Below are 26,020 nucleotides of genomic sequence, written 5' to 3'. Positions count from 1 at the left end.
TCACCCAAACTCATCAAGTATATATATGGTCTTAATTTGAACAACTATCATACGGTTTTTATACATGTTTGGTATTATTTGAAATGCCTCAGTGCGACTGGTACAAATGTCTCATTTCCAAATAAGTAAAACGAAAGGTAATAAGGTTTTTAGATAACGTACACACAAAGGAGTGTATGTTGCTCTCAGAAAGTGTGAACTCAATGCTAATCAATTCCCACTGTTAGCAAATGGTACCATGTAAAATCTGGGGGTGAACACAGTAAATGTCCACTGTGAACTCAGGTTTACCTATGAAATGAGGTCTGGCTATATAATGAAATGCAACGAGAGATCAGGGCCTTTACTGTATATCTCAGATGAGCCCGTGAGGCTGGACACTCGCGAGACTCTTTCATAATGTCCGCTTCGTCTTCTTTTTTATTCCAGAACATTTGATATTTTGCATTGATTGTCTTTGAACGGATGATACATTTACCTGACATAATACATTGGTTTGTTTTTTTTAATAAAGTGGGAAATATATCTGGTTTGATGTGGTTAAAGGGTAAGTGGTGCTTGTATAATAAATAAAAGTTTCCGAGTCAGTGATTGTATGCATTTTTATTGTACTTACCCTGTACCTACATGGAACAAGAGTATCTTTCCCCAATATTTAAGTAAAACTTGCAATAGTTTTCGTTGTCAGCGCACTTTTGTAAAAAGGATTACTTTTTTTATTTTTATAAATGCATAGATATGTACCCTGTAATTTTTAAACAGCCTATAGGTACTGGTTCACCATTATTACAAGAAGGTATGTTCTCACTAAATTGCTCCCAAATGTAAGATTGTTATATCATGACAGTTGAATAGGTACCCATTTTTTCTATAATACTTACAGTATAATACATTTTTGTTACCTCTTTATTCCCCAAACGTAAAACATGTTTCACTTTTATTTGCAGCATTACTTATAGTCAACTGAATGTGTTAAAGGGACCATCCTTTAAAGGAACCATTCAGTTGACTATAAGTAATGCTGCACCTACAGGTCTAAGACTCTCACTATAGTGTTAGTAGAGTATTAGTAGACTGGTAGGGTTAGGAATAGAATAAGTTGACAAATGAGTTACTTATAGTCAGTAGATTGTCTGTTGGAGGAGCATCACAATAAAGAGTTAGCAGATATTAAACATCATCAAGGCCTTTTACAGCACCTTTACGCATTACATTACACAGTATTATACTACACCATGACTAGAATACGGCAAACTTAGCAGCCTTTTCACATGACAAACAATGTCCGATAGATCAAAAGTCATTAATTTCCTATGGAGAGTCGCAATGGGGCTGCGTGAGGTGCCAACCATCTGCAGAGATCTGATTTGAGCCGTGGATACATTAAAAGACACTCCCCAAGCCTGCATTTACTTGATCCAAAGTACAGTAAAAACAGTACAGTTTTGACAGTTTTTACCATTTAAAATAACTGTTTCTGTTTTTGAATATACAGTAGTCAACATTTGAAGCGGATCAAAAAAGTGCATCAAAGTTGTCCTAAGAACTCTTAAAAATCTTACTGTCCAAAAACAGGTAGTGTAGGTCTGAAATAATTATTAGATAAATATTAATTATTTAAGTCCTAGAAAATCCATAATATTTGTCCTTCAGAAGTAATGCTGGTAGTTTATCTTTATTAATTCTACCATGGTAAATTAATGAAGGTAAGGGCTGCGCATGATACATTTTAAAATTATGTGCTACTGCCACTAGGGGGCGAAATGCGACAATCGTGTCTTAATGTCGTGTGCAGCAGTGGCGTGTATGCTTACCAGTAGTTGTGAATGGGTCTCGCACATAGACGCTAGATCACGCCAATCATTTATTTTCTGGAAGGAAAACAATTCCTCTCCCCCGTCCAAACTTTTAGTATACCGGTATCAGATTTGCACAATCCATAGGCACAATGCTTCAGCATGTTTCCCTCGTTACGCATAGTTACGGTTGCTAAGACATGATTGGCCAGTGGCGGTTTTCGGGCGTGGCTTAGCGAAGGGTCAATTTTGTCAGCGATCACTTATGCTCCCTAACGTAGGCTAAACCTTACACTAAACACCCATATAGAAAAGGTTTTCTAAAAACACCTGTAATTCTTATATGTTCCTACAGAATATTGTAAGGGACATATATGCTGCAAAATCCACATATATAAATTGCATAATATTAATATATTTTTTAATCATATATGTTATACTGCATGTCCTACACAAAAGCCATATAGATTTTCTTGATGTAAAAACATAGGAAAATAATGCTAATTTAATATTCATGTCCAGCATCTTAAAGTATTAAGTTGACTTTCAAACTCATCCTGATGTCATCCAAGATATCCATGTATCACTTAAATTTTTTATACACAGAATGGACTTCAATGGCCACCAACTATTCAAATGTTCAAAGAAGTTTCAAAAGTATATATATATATATGTATAATATTATATTATATTTGTTTTAGTAATTTTTTTTTTTTTTAAATGACCGATCGTTTCGCTAGATTAGACCCTTATTTCTTGACTGGGATCATGTCGAGACTTCGAAGCTACATTGAGACGGACATTTGAACCTTCTTTGAAAATTTGAATCTTTGGTTACCAGTCCATTCTGTGTAGAAAAATCCTAGAATGTTTTCCTCAAAAACCTTAATTTATTTTCGACTGAAGAAAGAAAGACATGGATATCTTTGACAACAGGGTAAGTAGGGGGGGGGGGGAGTGAATTAATAAAACAGTGCAGTTTACCAATCAGTGTAAAGGCCCGTACACACTGGGACGAATATCAGCGCGCGTTATTCGTCAGCGTTTTTCAACGCGGTTTTTGTGTTCACACCCAAGCGTTTTCCGCTGACGATAAGCCGAATGAACATGCAAATTCATTCCCTGACATTAGATGGCGCTTAATGTAAAACAGAAATAATAATAGAATACTATACTAGGGTAATCATATTCATGTCTCAATGTTTTATTATGACAGATTAAAAAAACGAATGAAATAATGATAGAAATAATGTCTTCTGTATTAGAAAAATAAATATATAAATAACTAAAAGAAATGCCTCCAAATGTAGATAGCTCTCACAAACTTACAAAAATGAACTAACAAAATCTATTATCTTTAGTTTTCATCCTCTTTATCCTGTTTTTCTTCCTCGTCCACCTTGTTTGTCCATCTATATTTTGCTGTAGGACTGATCTTTCCCAGCAGTTTTTTTTTTTTTTTTTTTTTGAAAACCAGGACATTTTCATCACTCAAAAACAGTCAGGACGGGACGTGGAAACAGGACATGTGTAACCAGTGGCGGAACTAGAGTTTTATACAGGGGGTGGCCACTGCTATTTTTGGGGGTACACACACACACACACACACACACACACACACACACACGTCAAGTCATGTTTGTAAATAAGAAGTGGTTCTCAAACATTTTACCTGGATAAATAAAGGTTAAAAAAAAAAAACACACACACACACACACAGTGGAAGTAATTGGGTCACTCTGTTTGTAATAAGTGTTGAACATCCAAAATATTAGCAGAAAACAAAGCTGAAGCACCAAGGAGATAAGATACAGTAGCATGTGTCTGTTTTGAACTGCTATGTTTATTTAAAAAAAAAAAAAAAATCACATTTACAAACATTTTTTTAATTAGATACAGCAGTCATCAAGCAGACATCTACTTGAAAATTTAAACAATTTTAGTGCCCATCAATTAAAACAACATAATTCTGCGGTTGGCAAAATGTTTTACAAACTCATCCATGTTGAGGGAGCGTGCTCTCCTTGACTCAATACTGAGAATTCCTATGTGACTTAACCTGTCATCAGCCATTGTTGTCCTAAGGTGGGTTTTAATAAGTTTTAAAGCTGAGAAGCTTCTCTCGCAAGAAGCAGTGCTGACTGGTGTAACAACAGAAATCTTACAAAGTTGAAATAGCTCATGAAAGACCTCTTTATAAGGTTCTAGAAACACAACAAAGAAGGAGAGGAGAGTTGACGGTCTGTCACTTCCACTTTTCTCTCTCCTATCAAGAAGCCGCTTGGTTTGATGAACCTCATGTTTGAGGTCCTCTAAATCTGACTCATATATCTGAGCAAAGGCAGACAGAGGCTCCTCATTCAAGAATGTTGTACTCTTTGGGTTGAGAGACTGGACCCCTTGCATTATCTCACAATTCTTCTTTGAAAAACGCCTTTGAAGTTCAGCTGTGAGACTGTCAAGTACCTGATAAAATATAGCTCTTTGGAAGCTCTCGCCATTACTTTGGTCATTATTTTTATGTCCTACTGTGCTCATCATCAATTAGTCACAAAATCTTAAGCTTGTTTTAGGTTGTCTTTTACACAGTTTGTACAGTTATTTTGCATTGCTCTACAATCTCTTCAACCTCTTTCCATAGTTAGGGCCGGAGCACTAACAGTGCGAGGACCCTATTGAAACTGTTAGGGTTATTTATTTTTTTTTTAAAAATTTTTCTGCAAAGTAAGCACCATTTTCGGGGCCGCAACATGCTCAAAAACTCACCAAATTTGGCACGCATGTCAGGACTGGTGAAAAATTTAGTATTTTGTGGGTTTCGCGGATGGGCGTGGCAAAATGGCTCCCTAGCGCAACCTAGAAAATTGCAAAAAATTAGCCCCTCGTCCACGTTCAACCTACAAGCACGAAATTTGGTGGGGATGTGTATCTTATCAAGACGCACAAAAAAGCCTCAAGAACCCATACCCTAAACTCGACAGGAAGTCGGCCATTTTGAATTCGGCACCCATTTTGGGACGATTTACACACTCCGTACTTTAACGAACTCCTCCTAGGGATTTAGTCGGATCGACTTCAAATTTCTGCTGTGCCTTCTAAAGGCATTGACGATGTAAAGTTGTGCTATCTGCGCGTTTTCGTCGATGGGCGTGTCCGTGGCGTCGATGATTCGCCATGAAACAGGAAGTTGTAGTAACTTGGCTGTAAATGCCCAGATCTGCACCAAATTTTAAAACAAAAATTGAAAATATGATTCCAATCATATTCATTTTTAATAATAATCATCCAAATAACCAACATTAAAAATAAAAATCAGCCACCATTAGCGTTTTTGGTCATTTTCACAATATCTGAACATGTCAAAAGAAAGAACAGATCATGTGCTTTAAAAAAAAAAACAGTTCTATTATAGGCCTAGCTTTATGCATCCTTTTTTATCAACACTCGAATGTTGGTAAGTTTTATAAAAAGCAACATGAGCAAAAAGCTGAGAAAATTGCATTTATCAAAGACTACATCTAGATCCGATTCTGGTGTGGGTTTCCCGTACAACTAACTTATGCTGCCCTACAAAGGCAAAGTGCAGCAACTAACGTTACGCAAACAAAGAAACGGAGGAAAAGGCCTTTAAAGTTTTTTATACCAGCCAGTCAAACATGTTATGGGTAGATTATGTGGTAATGCATCTCCGAAACAGGACATAATTTAACCCAGATATTTTTTCACAAGACAGACATGTCGTAAAGCCCATCTCATTTTTGACCAAATATCATATATAATTTTAGTTACTGCGCTTTGCCTTTGACTCCTAACGGCGCGGACGCAAAGCCAGGACTGGAGCCAAAGCCCGTTCCTCTCTGCACTCTAAAGCGTTCTGTTATCACTCCGCCTCCATCCACTACGGGTTTTACAGTCTCACGCACAGGAAAAACGGACGATTTTAAAAGATAATCTTGTTTTATTTTTTTTATATAAAAAACTGCTCCGTGTCCGATTTTAAAAGATAAGTTAATCTTATTTTTTCTTTTTATGTATCACAAACGTCTGAATTTATAATACTCAATGTAATGGCTTGGAAAGTATTCTAGCACTACACGTTTAATTCATTTTCCAGCTGCCTTTGCACCCAGGTAAAAAGAACAATTATACAAATTCTACTAACACTTTTAGTTTGCTAACAAAAATATCGTTGTCATTGAACTATGCTGTTAATGACCGACTTGCGACCATAGTTGGCCAACGATGCTTTCGGGAAACGCACCCAGAATAATGATCAAAAAACAGTAACTACATGGCATGGTAGCCTACTGTATTAATGTATTCGGAGTAAACAACCCTGATGCTAAAACTTACTTCAAATATGATGTTTCTTCTGTGAAGATGAAGACGTATCCTCCTGACTTGCAACCATCTCTCGTCCTGTGCTGCTCGTCTGTTTGAAAAATGCGCGCCTGCTGACGAACGTTTTTTTTTTTTTTTTTTTTTAAATCAGCATCAGCAACTGCCAATACAATTTTGGGGTGGCACCCGGGGTGGCCAATCGCATGTCAGGGGTGTCCAGTGCCACCCCGGACCCCCCTCTGGCTCCGCCACTGTGTGTAACGCGAAGTTGAGATGTTGCCCAGAGATAAAAACATAGCAGTTGTCGGATGAACAGATGCACGAGAGACGAGAGTTGTCGTATTTCCCCGCATTTAATAAAACCACTCAAACGTTACACTCGTCCTCATACATGGGGATCGAGCGAGAAAAAAAAGCACAAACAAACATCTGGTCACAATAGAAAAATAAAATAAAAGAAAGAATACAAAGAGTCGGCAAAGCGGTTCTCCTCTCCTCACTTGTCAAAATCTAACGGACACTACGCACACTATGCGCAGTTCTCATCTCAACTCAGATTTCTATAAAGCACAAAGTGACCGTTTTACACATGTCCCGGGAAAACAGGACTGTTGGTCACCCTATACTATACTATTATTACAGAAATACTAATATAAATATTATCATATAGCTCTTTATGCTCTGAGGCCAGCAGCTCAACATTCATCTTGCCTCTTCTTCGCCGTATGTGTGCTCAGCAAGACCGTTTTGTGTTTGAGCGCCCCCAAGTTGTGTTTTACTGTAACTTCAGAAGTACCAGACACGTGAGCAAACCCGCCAATCTCGTTGGTCGGATAGGTTTTGACGCGGCGCGTCAAACCAAAAAAACCCGAGGCGGTTTTTTAAAAATGACGCTTTTACGCGTGGCGTTTTTCGCGCCGGTGTGAACACTCACATTGGCGCCCATTGTTTAGTCACGAGGCGTTAAACGTCGGTGTGAACAGGCCTTTTAATGTTAGCTTGAAATACGTGAAATGTCAGATTAAAGTTAGTAAATCCTCCATTTGAACAATATGACAGAAGCAAGAATGCTGTTGTTCTGAATATTCAGTCCAGCACAGCTGCAAGTGCACAATAGTTTATTAAAGGTGCCCTCTGGGATAAAAAAATCAAATCATACACCATATTCCATACCAGATGGGGGCAGTATACCTCCAGAAAAATACCTCCGCGGCTGCGCGCACTCATGTCTTCAAACAACACGGGCGAGCGCTGTGTTGCTCGGTCTCCCTCACGCATATTAATCAAATCAATTGACACGATATTAAAAGGTTGGAAGACCGCAGTTTCACGTGGATCATTTGAGAGATTAGAGACTAAATGAACAACATCTCAATACTAAATTATAAAGGCCGTCTCATAGACAAGCTGGTGCATTTCGACCATATTGGAAAATTAAAGCCCAGGCTATTAAAGTTATTTCTAGTTTATGGTATTCGTTTTGTTCATGTTACATTTTTATCATTAGTTTGAATTAATTTGACAGACAGCATTCCCTGATGTGGACCAAGCTAGCGCCTTTCAGAGCTGCCAACTCTCATGAATTCATCGTGAGACACACAACTTTTCACGCACTCTCACGTAGGGGTGGGAATCTCTAGGCACCTCACGATTCGATTACGATTCAGAGGGCTTGCGATTCCATGCTAAATCGATTATCTTAATGTTTTGTTTTGTTTGTGTGTGACTATAAATACTTTGCTTTAAAAGTACAAAGTAATGACCCATGAAGAATTAATGTACAATATATTTTTTATAACATTGCAAAGAACCAACAGGAAAATAAATGTGTGCCTGAACTAGCAGCATACTTATATATTTTATATATTTTTTATTTTCCGAAATATTTTAGTTTTATTCTACAAAGCTTACAACTAGTGTGGCTCTTGTCCAGCTCCTTTCCAGCTTTCTTTCTTCTGTTGAAAATAAGTTATTTTGAATAATGTGGTAACCGAACAGTTGCCGAACAGAGCACAGGAATAAACATTATAACTTGTACAGAACAAAAACTATTGACATTTTTCCAAAAGAAGTCCAGGCGTTTGGGGCCTCATGAAATTCACTGGTGCCAAGCCTCAAAACAGTTCCTATCAGCAATCACAGAGAGGGCCACATCACAGGTTTTGCATTTCTATTTTATTTATTATTTTATGTATTATATTATTTTTATTCTTTTATAACATTTATACTACTATAATACTTTTTACAGTAAATAAATAAATGGCACTTCAGCTCGGTCTATCCTGGTAATCTAGTTCCTCATCTGTCAAAAAGCTCTGTTTTCCTGAAAATCCATGATCCTGCAATGCACCAAAATAGACCAGCGCTTTATTTACATCCATTTCGCTGTGTTTCTCTGTGAATCGCCCGTCTCCGTGCGTCTCTCTATCTCTTTCCACTATTTCAGCGCTTGGTTCATGCGTAATGACGCACACCAATGTTTACGACGGATCAGCCTGTAATTGGTCAAAAACCAACCGATGTTTTCACGTGATATCCAGAATGGCCGCTAGCATCGAGCTAGCGGCAAAAATGACGGATTATTTATGAATTATGGACTTCAAGAGTATCAAAGTTGGACATAAATCATTGGATTTATTGCTGAAATCCTCTGAAAGGAAGCACAAGTTCCAGGCTGGATAGAAAACCTTCTGTAAAGGCTAGAAAGACACCACGGACATCCCCGTGATGGCTAGCTCATTAGCTTTCTGCTGGAAAAAACGGTAAGAAAATCGATAAATCTGTCATCGAGTTATGTAAACATTTATCGGAGGTGACGTGTGGCATCGTCGACAATGCCGTCGGGCTCTGAGAGTTAAAGGAGGAATAAATCTTGAAGAACTTACGTTACTGACAAGAGTGTGTGTTTGGTCTGCAGGTCAAAGCAGAAGTTTGTGGAATAACACACAGACTGACAGATGTTTCACCAGTTTCCACTGCCGTGTTTAAAGAGCTCTTCATTCACTGCACACACTGGAGAAACACATCTTAAAGCTTGTTGATCTAACGGAGGAAATGCCTGAGATTTTACACACACACACACACACACACACACTATTTGATCCAACGTGTGGAACTGGAATTACCTTAAACACACAATTCACTCACAAATAAACTTATTTGTCCATTTTCCCAATTTAAACGCATTTCACCTGGGAAGACAGATGATGAAGTTTACGATCATCATCAAATGAATCTCAAGAACCTGAAATGGAAACTGGATCCGGCAGAACCTTAAAGAAAACTTTCAAACCTGCTTTAAACAATTCCACCTTAATTTCTTTAGTTTGTTCTCCACATAATCAAGCACACTAGAGAGTCAGCAAGCTGAACAACATGTGCTAACGTTTGAGCAAAGGCTGAAACACAAAGACACAATAATTCCCACATGAGACGACATGATCTGACCGGGAATCAGACTGAAGACTGAAGACGCTGCTCATCAGGAGATGATGATGGTGTGTATGAGCTGCTCTGCCATCTTTTATCTTTTATAGCCTGAGTTAACTCCACAAACACCAAACAAAGATGCATTAAACATCATTAACAGTTAATGCACACGCAACCGCATCAACAAACCACACTACACAATATACAACCATTAACAGCAGCACAAGTGTTATACAGAGGAGAATGTGAATAGCCATTAATACAGTGATATAATATTAAGATTTTCTTTTATCAAATTATGATTATACAGTAAGGGCTAAAAAAAGACAAAATCTTAAAGCAACTTTTCATTCATTTTCTCATTAGTTCACTTGGGCTGGCTATCAAGTTCGATACTTTTTAGGTACCGACCGAATTGCCTTGATCCTACCGAGTATCATGAAGGATTTAACCTGAAGCTCTTCTACTGAGTCTCATAATTGATTTGGTTTCTGCCATTAGAAAACACTTCCCTATTGAGTGGATGTGGGGGATTTTTTCCTCAATTTTCTAAAGCTTTATTCCTGAAAGCTTGTTACTAAGATATTCAATATGATTGCACATTTCCTAATTTCCCATCAGCATTAATTCTTAATGAATAATGCCACAAACCACCTCTAATATAACACGAGTCATAATATAAAATCATAATTTACTCACCCTCAAGTTGTTGCAAACCTGTATGAGTTTCTTTCTTCTGCTGAACACAAAGGATGATATTTTGAAGAACATAGTATATTTTTTTCTACTATGGAAGTCAATGGTGCCAAACAACTGTTTGGTGCCAATCCTTCTTCAAAATATTGTCCTTTGTGTTCAGCAGAAGAAAGAAACTCATACAGGTTTGCAACAACTCGAGGGAGAGTAAATGATGACAGAATTTTCATTTTTGGGTGGAGTATCCCTTTAAAGATTTTAGTTTGATATCATCTGCTAAAGTAAACTGGACAAAAAGTGATGCAATTGCGTTTGGAGATTGGGAAAAGGTCTATTCACATTACCTAAAGCAGGGTTATCATGGAATAAGAAAGGTTTGAAATACCTTGGAGTTTATTTAGGTAACAATGAAATGTTGCAGGAAAACTGGGAAGGTTTTTTGGAGAAAGTGCAAGGTCGACCTGAAAAAAATGTTTTACAGAGGAAGAACTTTAATAATGAGCAACCTTGACCTGAAGTCAATCATGTTGAACTTGTTTTGGGATGAACTGCACTTGGTTCCACAAAGTGTGCTGTTCCTCCAAGCGGAAGAAGGAGGACACGGACTAGTTCATCTGGCAAGGAGCAATGTTTCGTCTTCAATATATCCAAAGATATTTAACTGAAACCTGATTAAATGAACCTGAGCAAACATACATTTGTGTTGTCTCATTTTATTATTCATATTTTTATTATATCCCTTATTATGTTCCTTGCTCTTGTTTTGCTGTTTAATCATATGGTTGTACGGTTAGCGATGACAAGAGTGTCTCTATTTCACTGTTTCCACTGTCATGGGATTATAGAACAAATATTAAGAAGCTTATTTTTTCATCATCACTTCATCTCCTGTTTTCTGCTTCACCTTTGCCAAAGCGCAAGCACTGAGCCAAATATGATTCGCCAATATGATATTATTACAGTATCAACTGAGGGTGCTTTGGTCAGTTCTGACAGTCGTGTGGTTTTCGGTTCTGGACAGGGGTTATCATGGGATATGGGGTTATCTGTGGCTACATTGATTAAGGGTGTGATGATGCACTGCCTTTTGTGACATTAGTCAAAGTTAATATATTCTGTGACTTGTGCCATGGTAGACCTGACCTTGGAGCAGTAGAAAAAGGTTGCCTTGCTAAATGAGTCCCATCACGTGGATGGCCTTGTACGTGTACACTGTATCTTAGGGAAGTGATGGCACTAGGATGCACTATGGGACGACAACAAGCCAGAACAAGCACCCTCAAACAAAAGCAAGAGGACCCTCAGTTGATACTGAAACAATAGCATAAATATGAAAGAACTTTTCTAAAGAAAGAAAGAAAGATTCTTTTCTAAAATCTCAAAGTTATTCAAAATAAAGACGTTATATGTTTAGTCCTTTATCTCTGTCCTACTTTCTGTGTTGCTTATTTGAAACTGAGTGATAACCTCATGTTTAAGAATAAAAAAGGCACAAAAGTAAAATAATCAAATTTTACTGATTAAAGTTTCAGAAAATTAGATCAGTTATAAGTATAAATCCATTCACTAGCATCATGCAGATTAGTAACAAACTGTTTTACATGTGTAAAATTGATTAATAAAAACTCATTTCACTGATTATGAAGAATTATAGTAAAATACAAGTAACAACAATAAAACATTTTTTTTTAATATTGTCATATTATAATTTTCTTCAATAGAACACACTTTTACTGATTTAGAGTTTTAAATGCTATTCTATCACTCCTCTCTAGAAATAAATGCTTACAATTACCAAAATGATCACAAATAGATCATTAGCAAGTCATCTTTCCTTGCTAAAATGCGATTTTAGGGGCAAAGATTAATAATTTCCTATTTTTTATATTTTCTTCATCACCATAATCATCTGCAAAATGTTTTACATGTGTAAAATTTAGATTAGTAAAAAAAAAGTCCCTTCATTTCACTGATCATGAAGAACTATATAATTCAAAATAAAATAATTCCACAGTGTGTTATTTCACTTTTAATAAGCATCAAATTGGGTATGTTCATGTTCTACACTACAGAGAGGTTTTCACATCAGTCCACTGAAGAAAAGCTGAAAACTGCTTTTGGATTTCATTACGGTTATATATTTTTGAAATTGAATCAGTCAACTGAACACCATTCTTATATTTGGTACTCAAATCATGTTTTGAGGAATAATACATGTTTAAACCTCAAAAACACTCATTAAAACATTATTACAATGAAAACTGCAGTAACTACAATAAAACAATTTTTTTTAATCATATTGTAATTTCTTTTCAATAGAGAACAATGTTATAGAAATTTTTACTGATTTTGAGTTTTAAATGCTCTTATTCTATCACTTCTTCCTAGAAATAAATGCTTACAATTACCAAAATGATAACAAATAGAACTGCTAAAATGCTTTTTTTTTTTTTTCCGTAAATACGAAAGATCAATCATTTCCTGTTTTCATTACCATCATCATCATCATGAGGTGTTGAAGAGAACACGTGTTCATTTTCCCTGTAATCCCTGCAGAAGTTGTCCGTACTCCTCAGTGTTGGTGTCCTCGTGTCGGTCCTGATTCACCCACTCATAAAGATGCCCGCACTGCGTCTGATCCAGGATTCCCACGCGGCTGTACTCCGACACCAAGTTTCGGTATCCTGCTTTATAGTAGCCTCGGATCCCTTCATCCGACAAAGCTCTGCAGCTCTGAGACAGAACGCTGGAGTCACCTGGAGTTGAAAATAGTAATTTATAGTAAAAAAAATCCCTTTAAGACATAATTTTAAACAAGACTCCTTCAAAGCAAAGTGATATTTCCATCCCGTTCTCATCCTTTAACGTCATATAGAACGCTATATGCAAAAACGGCGCTATACTACTGGCACCCTTTATCGTTAATATAACACGCGAACCCAAGACGTTATAAATCCTTTAGCGTGAATATGACACGCACACCCTACCCCACACCTAAACTTAGCCCTCACAGCGCATGTTATATTAACGATAACGGGTACCATGTGCGTAGTATAGCGCCGTTTTGTCATATAGCGTTCTATATGACGTTAAAGGATGAGAATGCGTTGGATATTTCACATGTATGTTTTTTTTAGAGATTAATAACAATTTTACAACGGTCTATATAAACTAAACATTTTAGCTGGCTCTTTTCATTTGTACTTATTTACAGTAAAATATGTACAGTATGTACAATAGCAGCAAACACACTTTTGGTAAACAGGACAAACCAAACAAATGCTTGGAATAGTTTCATATTTACAAAGAACAAAATTAAAACAACACCTCATTGCCATTACAAAAAAAAAAATGTCTCGGTTACGGATGTAACCCTCGTTCCCTGAGTAGGGAACGGAGACGTTACGTCAGAAGTGATGGAGAATGGGGGTTTCGCATAGAAAGCCAATCCTCTTCGAGTATTTAACAACGAGCCAATTGCATGAGAATGCCTTGGGGCTGCGGAATTTGCATAGCGTATCTCCGCCCCACGCAGTGGGTATAAAAGGAGGAAGTGAACGCAACCGCAGTATGTCTTCGCTGAGGAGCCAAGACTGAACTCGGCGTCTTCCCAGCGGTACAGCAGAAGTGGCAGGGAGACGTAACGTCTCCGTTCCCTACTCAGGGAACGAGGGATACATCCGTAACCGAGATGTTCCCTTTCGTAGTCACTTCGAGTTACGTCAGAAGTGACGGAGAATGGGGGTCAGTGCCATCACGCCATCTTCAAGCTGTCTTCCAGTGCCCTGCGAAGTCTGGACCCCTGAGCCTTACCTTCTTTTTTTTTTTTTTTTTACAGGGATCCCACTTTGACACAGGATTACAAGGTGCACTGGGAAACATATCCCGGGAGGGACATGCTATCAGATGCCTACCGAAGGAGGACTTACAATACAATATGGCCGTATAGGAACGCATATGGAGATCACTGGAGCACCAACCGTAGGTGCAGGCGCGCGGGAAGCTGTTTCAGACGAGGGGGGCTGAGGGCTGGGTTGAAAAATATGACGTCATTATGACAAAAAAAAAACATTAAATTTCTCTGTATATGTTACGTGTTGTTGCCAATAAAGTAAATATATTTAGTATCATATTTGTTTAAATATTATAGACTAATGTTTTTTTTATTGAATCAATGTTGATTATGAAAGTGAGCATGCAGCATGAGAAAGATGCATCATGAGAGACATGATTTTAACCACTCCATTTGTGTTTTGTTTTGTAGAAAGACTCTTTTTAAAAGATTTTCGTTTAATATAAATATCTTAATTGTGATCAATGTGTTATCAACCAATTGCCTGTATTTAATAAATAAGAAGCAAATATCTAGCAGAATAATAAGGCGCTGGCACAATCACTTGCATTGCACGTGAACTTGGGGGCGCCGAAACTCAGCTTGTGCCTACGCTGTCCATTGATCACGCTTCATCAATAATCAATCACATAAAATGAGAGGCCAAACACAAATATCACTGTGTGTCAAATAAAATGTTTTATTTAAGATGTCGGACGAGATTGGATGCCTGACTTCCCTTAGGCATAAGGTAGAAAACGCCACTGAGAACGGGAATGTGATAAAATGTGAGAACAGTAATTAATAATATGACAGTTACATTTTTATTTTTCAGAAATTATCTGAAAAATAAAAATGTAACTAATGTCATATTTAATCACTATACATGCATATTATTTAGTGATGGGCTGTGTTACGTCCTTAGGGACGGTTAGATTGTTTTCCTTCGGGGTTTGTGTTTTTCTTTTGTCTCTCTTCCTTACTTTCACTTTCGCAGGTCGTCACTGATTGGCTATAACACCTGTCAATCAGCGTAATGAGCGGGTTTGCCTGGGAGGCGGGATCTTCATCAGCCCGATGCGCCGCACCTGGAGAAGCCCTACTTAAGACGCGTGCTAACCGCGGGAAGAGAGAGAGATTTTTGTGCTTGCTTTGAGAGACTTTGGTTTTGCTTTGAGATGTTTGTTTTTTTGTTTTCTCTCCAGTTGATTTAGTTCTGTTAAGTGTTTGCTTTATTTTGTCATGTTATGCTTACCTTTTGAGTTTTCCCTGAAACTTCACATTTGTGAGATTCTGAGTCTGTTAAGCAGCTTTGCAAGGCTGGGTTAGTTGGGAAGGAGAAAAGGGAATAGGTAAGAATGTCACGTGACATACATTTTGCACACTTAGGTTTTTTTGTGTGTCTATATTCACTAGGTTAGAGATTTGTGCCACCCCCTGCATTTTTGTTATTAGTTAGTGTAGTTTAGACACGGCGTCTAGGACGTTGAAGACTTTTTCTTTGTTCTTTTGTTTTAGACTAGGTTTAGATTGGAGATGGTCTAGTTAGTTTTGTTTTATGTTATTTTCGTTTGTTTGGCACAAATCCCGTTTTCCCTTTTTCCTTTTTGCCCTTTTTCACATATTATGTTAACCAACCTATTTATTATTAAATTATTTTTCATTATATCTCTGAGTGTCTCTCGTGTTTTCTCAACACATTAAGTGGTCCATAGAGACGTTTGATTGAACCGGTTCTGTGTTCCCCTTCTAATATTCCCTAGACAGGAACGAGCCAGAGAAGGGTCGTAACAGGCTGCCTCAGGACGACGATGAATAGTCAACATAATACAGAAATAAATAAAGATAAAATGCTTGGCGGCAGTATAGGCCTATAAGGGTTTTAAAACCATTTCTTACCTCTATTTAAAGTGCACCAAACATGGCCTTGCGTTCTGGTGTGTATCTGATGAATCTCCGATTCAAACGAGTGTCAGGTTACGGAAGCAACTGAGGAGGAGGCGCGCGCAGGCGTAGTGTATCAACGATTCACGAAATATTAAAATAATTAATCATTAGTTTATATCTTATACACTGCCCATTATTTTTTATCCCATATCAAACACTGTATCTTTTGTCTATTTTAATTTTTTTTTCCTCACGATTTTAAGTATAATATTTATTATAGTCCACCACCACAGCCCCTCACCAGGGGGGGCTGATGGCCCCCGCAGCACCCCCCTTCCCGCGCCTATGCGTAGGTGGCTACTAGAATTTAACTCCAGGGGTGGCAGATGGCTTGCCAAGGGAAGACACATGCTCATAAAGGCTTACAGTGGATAATACACATGAGACAGTTACCATAGGGAACCGTGCACATGGAGGCACCTAGCCAGCATCCAGAGCAACCGCAGTGGTGCCCGCATCATCGGTGCTGGAGGACTCAAGGCTTCAATGGAAGACACTTAGGGAATATCGCACTTATCCAGTCCGAGGAGTGGAGTGGCGAGCAAGCGAAGACACCTAAGCGGGTCCAGTACTGGCGGAAGCGAGTACGTGAGAGGACACTGGCTCAATTTGCAGATTAAGAATCTTGCGAAGGTGTTTGGTGTCGCCCAGCCTGCAGCTCTGCAATGTCTGTTAGCGAGGCGACGTGCGCTAGAGCCCAAGAGGAGGCCACACTCCGAGTGGAATGAGCCGTCACACCAAGGGGGCACGGTCGACCTTGCTGCTGGTAAGACAAAGCAATGGCGTCCACTAACCAGTGAGACAGCCGTTGCTTTGAGAGAGCTCTTCCCTTCTGGCTCCCCCCATGACAGACAAGAGCTGGTCTGAGGTCCTGAACACCGCGTCCTGTCAACGTAGCTGGGGAGTGCACGTACCGGACAGAGCAGTGCCAAGGCTGGGACTGCCTCTTCCAGGGGCAGCGCTTGCAGGTTCACCACCTGGTCCCGGAAGGGAGTGGTAGGAACCTTGGGCACATATCCAGGCCGGGGTCTCAGGAGCACGTGAGAGTAAGCCGGCCCGAACTCCAGGCACACTTCGTCAACGGAGAGTGCGTGCAGGTCCCTTACTCTCCTGATGGAGACCAATGCAATCAGGAGTGCTGTCAACATAGGACAGGGCAAAAACTCTACCGACTGCAAAGGCTCCAGGGGAGGCCTCTGCAGAGCACTTAGATCTACTGAGAGGTCCCCAGAGGGCACGAGGGGAGGGAGGCGGATTTAGCCTCCTTGCTCCCCTCAGGAACCTGATGACCAGGTCATGCTTCCCATAGACTTACCTTTCACTGCATCTTGAGACGCGGCAATGGCTGCGACACAAACCCAAAGGGTGGAGGGCGACAGCCTACGCTCCAACCCTTCTTGCAGGAAGGAAAGCACGACTCCGATCGAACATCTCCGGGGGTCTTCTCCGCGAGAAGAGCACCAGCTGACGAAGAGGTTCCACTTCAACACGTACAGGTGTCTCGTGGACGACGCTCTAGCGGAAGTGATGTTGCCGCCACCGCAGGTGGCAACGAACTCAAACCTGCCCCGTCCCGGAGCCACATGAGTAGCCTCCAGGATCGGGACGAGGGTGCCACGGAGTGCCCCGTCTCTGAGTGAGTAGATCTAGTCTCAGAGGAAAAGGCCAAAGAGGTGCTGTCGCGAGGAGCATGAGTTCGGAGAACCACGACTTGGTGGGCCAATAGGGGGCTACCAGCAAGACCTGCTCCTCGTCCTCCTTGATCTTGCACAACACCCGTGCAAGAAGGCTCACTGGGGAAACGCATACTTGCGTGGGCCCCGCAGCCAGCTGTGCGCCAGTGCATCTGTGCCGAGCGTGCCCTCGGACAGGGAAGAAACTGGGCGCAGTGGGATGAGTCCCGGGAGGCGAACAGAAGTATCTGTGCCTCCCCGAACTGGTCCTCAATCAGCTGCCGTCTGGGGATGGAGTCGCCATTCGCCGGAGATAGGGCGGACCCGTGACCGCTCGTCGGCCGCCAGGTTCCGGTCTCCTGGAATGTACACTGCACGAAGGGACCTCAGGTGCTTCTGACTCCATATCAGGAGGTGGCGGGCGAGCTGCGACAACCGGCGTGAGCGTAGACCACCCTGGTGGTTGATGTACGCTACTGCGGCGGTGTTGTCTGAACGGACAAGTACGTGTTGGCCCCAGAGCAGTGCTCGAAAGCGGTGCAGGGCCAGGCGTACTGCCAGCAGCTCGAGGCAATTGATGTGCATGAGGCGCTGGGGTCCTGTCCAGGAACCGGCGGCTGCATGCCCATTGCACATGGCACCCCAACCCGTGGTAGATGCATCCGTGGAGACAACGAGATGCCTGGAAACTCACTGAAGAGGGACACCGGCCCGTAAAAAGCTGAGGTTCGACCAGGGGAAGAAGGTTCGGCGGCACGCTGGAGTCACTGGAACTCGGAGCGAGCCGCGATGCCATGCCCACCTCGGGACTCGATCGCGAAGCCACAGCTGAAGCGGTCTCATATGAAGCAAACCGAGCGGCGTTTCCGCGGCCGCGGATGCCATATGCCCCAGGAGCCTCTGAAATAGTTTCAGTGGAACCGCACTCTTGCCCTCGAACTGTCGAAGACAAGTCAGCAGTGAGTGCGCGCGCTCGTTCGTGAGCTATCTCCATGCCGAGAAAAGAGATCCTCTGCACGGGGTAAAGTTTGCTCTTTTCCCGGTTGACCCGAAGGCCCAGACGGGCTAGGTGCCGGAGCACCAGCTCTCTGTGTTCGCAAACCTGTTCTCGAGAGTGTGCCAGTATCAGTCAGTCGTCGAGATAAATCAGGATGCGAACCCCGTGTTCGCGAAGGGGAACAAGGGCTGCCTCGACGATCTTCGTGAAGACGCGAGGTGACAGAGCTAACCCAAAAGGGAAAACCGTGTACTGATGCCTGGCCTCGAGGCAAACCGAGAACGGTCTGTGTCGAGGCAATATGGAGACATGAAGTACGCGTCCTTCAGGTCGATCGCTGCAAATCAATCCTGAGGCGAAAATACCCCCCAATTCGAAAATGCGTTTGGCTGTGAGCATTTTGAATGGTAGTCGATGGAGAGAACGGTTCAACATGCGCAGATCCAGGATCGGCCGTAACCCACCGGTCTTCTGGGGACAGTGAAGTATGGGCTGTAGACCCGGACCTCACCTCGGCTGGAGGGACCGTCTCGATTGCACCCTTCGCCAGCAGGGTCGCAATCTCCGCTCTCCTGACCGGGGCATTGCCACCGACCACCGTGGAGCGAACTCCCCTAAAGCGGGGAGGAGACCTCGCGAACTGAGTCGCGTAGCCGAATCTGATCGTTCTGATGACGCAGCGGGACAGGTCGGGGAGCTCTATGCCGGGCTCCCAGGAACTGAACCAGCGGAGTCATGCGAACCACAGACGTCCCCCCGGAGGGGCAGCGGTACAGGGTGACCGGCATGTGCACAGGAGTTACCCTGTGCGGATGCACAGTCGAGCCCCATTCCCCGACAGAAGAGACCAGGGAAGGACCAGCGTTCCACGGGGGTCTGTTCTGCCGGGGGTCTGGCGATAGAGGGGGAGGGGAGTAGTGTAGTCGGGGGACGGCACATGCTCCCATCCGCACCCTCAGAGACAGAGAGGAATGAACGGGGCGACGCACTGGACGTCGTGCGCGCTCATTCCAGTCTGTGTGCTCAATGATAGTGTCAGTTTTGCCTCAACCAGCTCAAGGAGCTAGCTAGAACAAAAATATTCTCCACCGGCCCTCCACCGGGGGAAGGAGGGGCCCTGCTACCGCCTCCTGAGAAAAACCATGACACTATCACTGAGCAGCCCGCCTCAGGAACATCGCTTCGCCTGGCGTTAGCGGGGCACACGGCCTGAGGGGGCTGAGACGCTTACCTGTGGCCTCCTCCGCGACGCGAACCGGCTGAAGGCTGCTGCTGGGGCCGCGTGGGAGGGAAGGGAGCCGCAGGGGGGCGTCCTCGGCGGCGAGCGGGTGGAGGCGTCTGAGCCGACGGCTGGGTGGAGGCAGCAGCTGGCCGTCGGGGCAGAGAGTAAACCCGCCTCCGTCTGCTCCTAGGCGGTCGAGAAGTGCTGGGCAAAGTCCTGGACCGCACCGCCGAAACATTTAGATGATACTCCTGGACCACATCAGTGGGCATCACCTGACCAAGGGAGCGAGCGACCGCTTCCGTGACCCGTTTAAGAGCAAGGTAGGCGGCAGGCTCGCAGCTCGCTTGGTCCGTCCTCTCCTCGTGCACATTCCTGAGCAGCTAGCAGGTGCTCATCATATGCAGGGCGGAGGCTGCCTGTCCCGCCGCTCTACAGAATCGCGCCGCCATAGACGATGAGAAACCATAGGCTTTGGAGGGGCATCTGAGAGCAACGCGGGTGGACGCGCCCTGCGGACGCAGCTGCATCGCAACAGAGCGTTCCACCGGGGGAGCCCCAGCGTACCCACAGACAGCCGCATCGCCGAGGGGAAGAAGGGCGGGGAACTGAAGCACGCTCTTTTTTTTTTTTTTTTTTTTAAGTGTGTGTCAGTTCCGCATGCAACTCGGGGAAAAAAGGAAATTGGGGTTGGCCGTGCCCGTAAGGCGGCAGCGTTACCCAAAAACCAATTATCCAGCCGCGAGAGATCGGGACAGGGCGGAGTTCCACCCCCACCCGATGCTCACGGAGGCCCGAGATAGCATGGCCATCATCGCGGGATCAGACACGGCGACGCTGACGCTCCCGAGGGAGGCAACGCGGCCGCATCCTCACTTCCCGAGGAGTCAAGCCCGCCTTGTGATGCTGCGATCGTCATCGCATCATCCTCTGGAGCGCTGAACGAAACAGACGGTACCTCAGAGAGGCAGACGTCTGAAGCGATACAGCGCTCACTGGCTCTAACACTGGAGCGGTGGGTGTGACCCGAGGAACTAGCGTCGGGGGGAGTGTCACACATTCACCGTCATATCACCCTATCCGCGAGTCGAAGAGCTTCTATTTTAAGAAGCAGAACGAGTAACAGACACGGGGGCTCTCACTTATCAGATCATTGAGTCTCGATCACAGTGTAGAGATGCTCATGTTCCCATTCAGAAAGAACATGAGTCATCCACGAACGCTGCTACTGCATGCTGAAGCCCAGGCACACACAGAGCAGCGATCGCGACCATCAGAAAATGACATGAGACGAACGCACCCAGAAGAACACGGGCAAGTCGTCTTTAAAAAGACGTGCCGCGTGCAGCTCTTTCACGTAGAGAGGAGGAAATTCACTCTTTTAGCGCTGAGGCGACCAGGGAGAAGCGCAAAGTCTGGCAGACCACTGCTCAGATCGCAGGCAATGCAGTCTCGCTGGGTACCGCCGTCACACCAACACTGAAGAGGACGCTCGTTCTCGAAGAGTCTTGAATCAGTGAGAATGGCTTGAGGAGTGAAGAATTCTCTTGGCTCCGAAGCGAAAACATACTGCGGTTGCGTTCACTTCCTCCTTTTATACCCACTGCGTGGGGCGGAGATACGCAATGCAAATTCCGCAGCCCCAAGGCATTCTCATGCCATTGGCTCGTTGTTAAATACTCGAAGAGGATTGGCTTTCTATGCGAAACCCCCATTCTCCGTCACTTCTGACGTAACTCGAAGTGACTACGAAAGGGAACATTAATTATTTGCTTAATTACACTTTAATATCTTGTTGTATGTATTGTCTGTCCGTTGTGTACTGCCCCATTGTCGTCCTCTAATCTATGTGCTACATGTTGTTGAGTGTGTTCACGGCTGTCTGAGACTTCTGTAATGTTGCATCAAGGCTTTAGAGACTTTTATATAGTTCTACTGTATCGTTGTATATGGCTCAAATGACAATAAAACTCTTTAATCTTTCTTATCTAATTGGTCAAAGATTATATTTCCACCATAAAAGCTGCTGCATTATCATGTCTACCGTAAACACCCTGGAAAATCACAGCATCTGTTGGAGGGTAGTTTATACACAGCAGGATTACCACCTCAAGAATTTCTTACCTAGAGCCTCTCTGAGCTTTTGTGAGGTGAACGGGTGATGAAGAATCATGCAGCGTTTCAGCAGAAGCTCCACGTCTCCACTAATCATTGTGTCTGCTAGAAGTTTCCTGTAACAACAAATGTTGAAAGCAGATTTAACCTCTGTGATGCTGTACCTAAAATATTCAATGTTAAATATTACTCCAGATTCCTGTAGTGTTCATTCAGTATAATTGTCTTGATGAGGACTTGGGCCGTTACCTGGCCATCTGTGAGCGGCTGCTTGGGCCTGTAGTTAAAGCTCGTCTGTGATCTTGTCCCAGAACCTCCATGGCAATCAGGTTCTGTCCATTATGGTCAGTCGTTATGCTGCTGATCAGTTTATGAAGCTTAGGGTTTATATTTTCAAACTCGCTCACTGAGTTTGAGTTTTCTATGACCGTCTGAGCTAGTCTGATGGAGTCCTTGGGTGGAATATGGCTCGTGTTGAGTGTCCCGGTGTTGTTCTTACTGGACCTTTGAGCACTTTGAACACTGTCCAGAGAGAATGAGAATTACTGACAATTTGATAGAACGACATTAGTATGAAATCTGCTTATTTAAACTAGTAAGCTGATTTAGAGCTCATGTGAGGATATGATCTTCCATCTTCCTTGCTGTGTGGAATCCAATAAATGGACAAATGACACTCCTGATTATGTATACTATTTTTCTATACCTAAATATGCATATATTTATATTTGGTGTATCAGGTGAATCTTCTCTTCAATGTCCTATTGTGTTAGGGTTAGGGTTTTAGGAAAATCAGAAAAGAGAATCAGAAACTTTACCTGTTATATGCACCAACAAATCCAAGATGGTACATTTTGATGAGGATACGTTCGTCACTTCTGATGAATTTAATACTCTGTATGTATTTCTGCAGAGCAACGTCTGTCTCCTTTATAATTGCTCCAGTTATGTTGTATATTCTGGGGTTTTTGTTACTGAAGTCGTATCCTCTCTGGAGAATGAGCAGTGGTTTGTACAATTCAAGGTTTGTCTGGATCTAATGAGAAAAAAAAAAAAAAGATTGTAAGATTAACAAGGTACTTGGACAAGGTGCAAACCCACCGCAGGGCACGATCACATGCACATCCACACACTACCAAGAATTTAGAGATGCCAATCAGCTTGCAACACATGAATTTAGACTGGGGCAGAAAAGCAGAGTCCCGGGGGAGAGCAATCCTCCAATCACAGAGGTGAGAGGCAAACGTACTACCCAGCTGACAAACGTTTGTTCTGAGAACGTTTTCTAAACATTATGTTTTGGTTATGGGAATGATGAAAATGTTATTGGAAATTTTCAGGTTGTTATTATGTTCTTGAAACATTCTTTCAACTTAATTTTTATTAACATCTCAACGTTCTACACAGTAAAATCCTCCTCTTAAAAAAGAATATTGTAGCGACATGATACACAATGTTAAATGAACATTACTTGATGTCTAATCTACAGTGCAAACAGTAACACTGAGGGTATGTGTCCACGACAACAATGTACTAAACACTGAAAAGGTTTTTCCTTTGTGTTTTTTTTTTCGTGTACAGACGACAATGTTGTCAAAACGATCCCCATTCACACGGATCCACGAAAATGATTAAAAACGGTGCATTATTCATGCCCGGCCAGTAGTTGGCAATGTCATGTTGTAAAGAAAACACTACACGCCTATAGACTGAACACGCAATACGTCTGCACATGACATTACACATGACTAACCCTAACGGTCCCTGAAGCAACTGCAGTTGAGGAGGTAATTAAGTGATGATTGAGCATTAGTGACAAACACTTAGTATTAACCCCTTACCCCCAATTTTGGCAAGTGATGCGAGCGAACGGGACAGACCAAAGTCAGGGCTGGGTCTGCCTCCACTGGGCACACGGGGCAGCGATTGTGACCATCCCGTGACCCCAGGTAACGACCACATCCAGAAACACACAGATAAAACGTCATCTTGAAAAAGACGCGAAGGTGCACGGCCTGAAGGTGGACACTCACATGTGCTGAAGCACGCAGGGGAACAGTCACTGCGAACACAGACAGGAGTGTGCACCTGTCTGTACGCTAGGGGTGTAACGGTACATGTATTCGTATTGAACCGTTTCGGTTCGAAGCTTCCGGTTCGGTACGCATACAAACCGAACGGTTGTTTTTGACCATTTTTCCTGCCGGCAAAATTCGTGCTGGCGCGGCCAACACAACGTTGCGCAACATCAAATGGCAAGCGTAATAAAAGCAGAACGAAACTGCGCTACTCGTTATGTGCTTCACGGATCGTTTATCAGTTTGGACCAGCAACATCTGTGCAGCGCGAGCCGATCTCGATCAAGCAACACTGTTACCACACCGCGCTAAGAGATCCAGTAAAGAAAACATTTGAATTCGCCACTGAGGTAATAACATCGCTGCGAGATCTAGTGAGATGCATTCACATTTCTCCGTTATTAACCGTAGATCTCTATTAGATCAAACGGCGCTGTCATGGAAACCAGGAGAAACATTGTGCCGTGAATGAACTAGTAATACTTTCATCCACAGACCAGCAACATTCACCATGGATTTAATATAGTAACACTAACTGGAACCAGTTTGGCTGGAATGGTGAAATGCTTTCAAGTACTTCACACATCTTTTTCCAGCACTTCAAAATTCAAACATTATATAAATAAATATATATTTAAAAGTTACTTTTAATGTGATGACCAAAACATTACTTGTTCATCCTTCAAAGATGACCCCCATTTATAAACCTGAAAGTTTCAAGATCTAGAAAAAACTCACACTTATTTAAAAATATTTTTTCTTTAAACAAATAGGAAATTTCTCTGGCATTTCTTTCTTTTTGCTGTATCGAAAACGTACCGAACCGTGACTTGAAAACCGAGGTACGTACCGAACCGTGATTTTTGTGTACTGTTACACCCCTACTGTACGCCGTCTCTCTCTCGCTGGCAGGTCTTACCAGCTGTGAAAGCAGCCTTTGAGCTCTCTGAGGCGCACCTTGCCAACTGTTACAGCAGCTTTTTTGTTTGCTCACTTTTTCAAAAACAAAAAGGACAGAGAGAACAGAGAGAGAAAAAAAACGCCCGCACCGGAGAGGTCCAGAAAGGCTTGTTTGAAGTCTCAAAACTCAGTAGAGGCATCGAAGTGCTTGGCTTCGAAGCAAAAAGCTGAAGTGCAATCGCACCTTCTGCTCATTATATACCAGCGCTGCGAGGCTGATGCAAATGATTGCACGCCAATGTGCATTGGCTTGTTCAGTTTCAACTTCGGCTCTCCGGCGAGATTCCTATCAGTCGGTCACGACGTACGATCGAGCGATAAGGGAACTCTGCTTCATCACTCCTCCAGGTTATTGGTTATTTTCCTATATAACTTCACCCCCTGAGTGTTTTTTTTTTACTTACAAAGGAATAATGTTTCATATTTCATCAGGAGGTGACATGAGCTGGGCTGGCTAATAACCCACATTTTGTGCTTTTATATTTTCCTAAAAGGTAACCTAGTGATAAACTTCTGAGTAATTGGTTCGGTCTGTAATTCGTTTGGTCTGTCTGTCTGACAAACAGCTAATGATTTCAGTACATACATCAGTAAATCTGAGCATATCTTTAACTAATTCAACACTCAGGATGTGCACACATTAGCCCATGAAGAAATCGTAGACCAATTAAGTGTACTCACCTCATTTTGCACTTTCTTGCGTAGCATCAATGCTTCCTCCATCTTACTGCCAGTTGCTTGTGCTACAGCATGATAAAGAGCATTCTGATGATCCGAGTTAACGCTGATTATCTTGCCGTCATCCTGCACAATGTCAAAATGGCCGCTGTACATCTGTGCATCAGCTCTGTTTTAAAAATGAAAAGCAACCACATTTAGTACACAAAGTTCATAAACATTAACTGAAATTTATTTCTATATGTGAGCAGTATGA

The 26,020-nt window shown here is 42.5% G+C and overlaps 1 protein-coding gene and 1 pseudogene across 1 annotated transcript in view; both read right to left on the bottom strand.

Annotated features, from left to right (window-relative positions):
* Nucleotides 1-3,502: 3,502 nt before the first annotated feature.
* LOC148995675 (uncharacterized) lies at nt 3,503-4,431 on the bottom strand (annotated as a pseudogene).
* Nucleotides 4,432-12,416: 7,985 nt separating this feature from the next.
* LOC120476341 (uncharacterized) overlaps nt 12,417-26,020 on the bottom strand; it is a 35,010-nt gene continuing 21,406 nt past the window's right edge. The window contains exons 6-10 of the mRNA XM_089128977.1: nt 25,768-25,933; nt 22,867-23,084; nt 22,298-22,570; nt 22,058-22,164; nt 12,417-13,018 (exon numbers count right to left, since the gene is read on the bottom strand). Of these exons, the coding sequence (XP_088985103.1) occupies nt 12,795-13,018; nt 22,058-22,164; nt 22,298-22,570; nt 22,867-23,084; nt 25,768-25,933 (988 nt within the window). The 3' untranslated portion in view covers nt 12,417-12,794. The remainder of the gene's footprint in view (nt 13,019-22,057; nt 22,165-22,297; nt 22,571-22,866; nt 23,085-25,767; nt 25,934-26,020) is intronic.

The sequence above is a fragment of the Pimephales promelas genome, chromosome 3, assembly GCF_988280905.1.
Source record: "Pimephales promelas chromosome 3, fPimPro1.hap1.1, whole genome shotgun sequence".
NCBI classification, from domain to species: domain Eukaryota; kingdom Metazoa; phylum Chordata; class Actinopteri; order Cypriniformes; family Leuciscidae; genus Pimephales; species Pimephales promelas.
The sequence above is the reverse complement of the archived record's forward strand: the minus strand, read 5'-3'. Positions and strand labels throughout refer to the sequence as shown.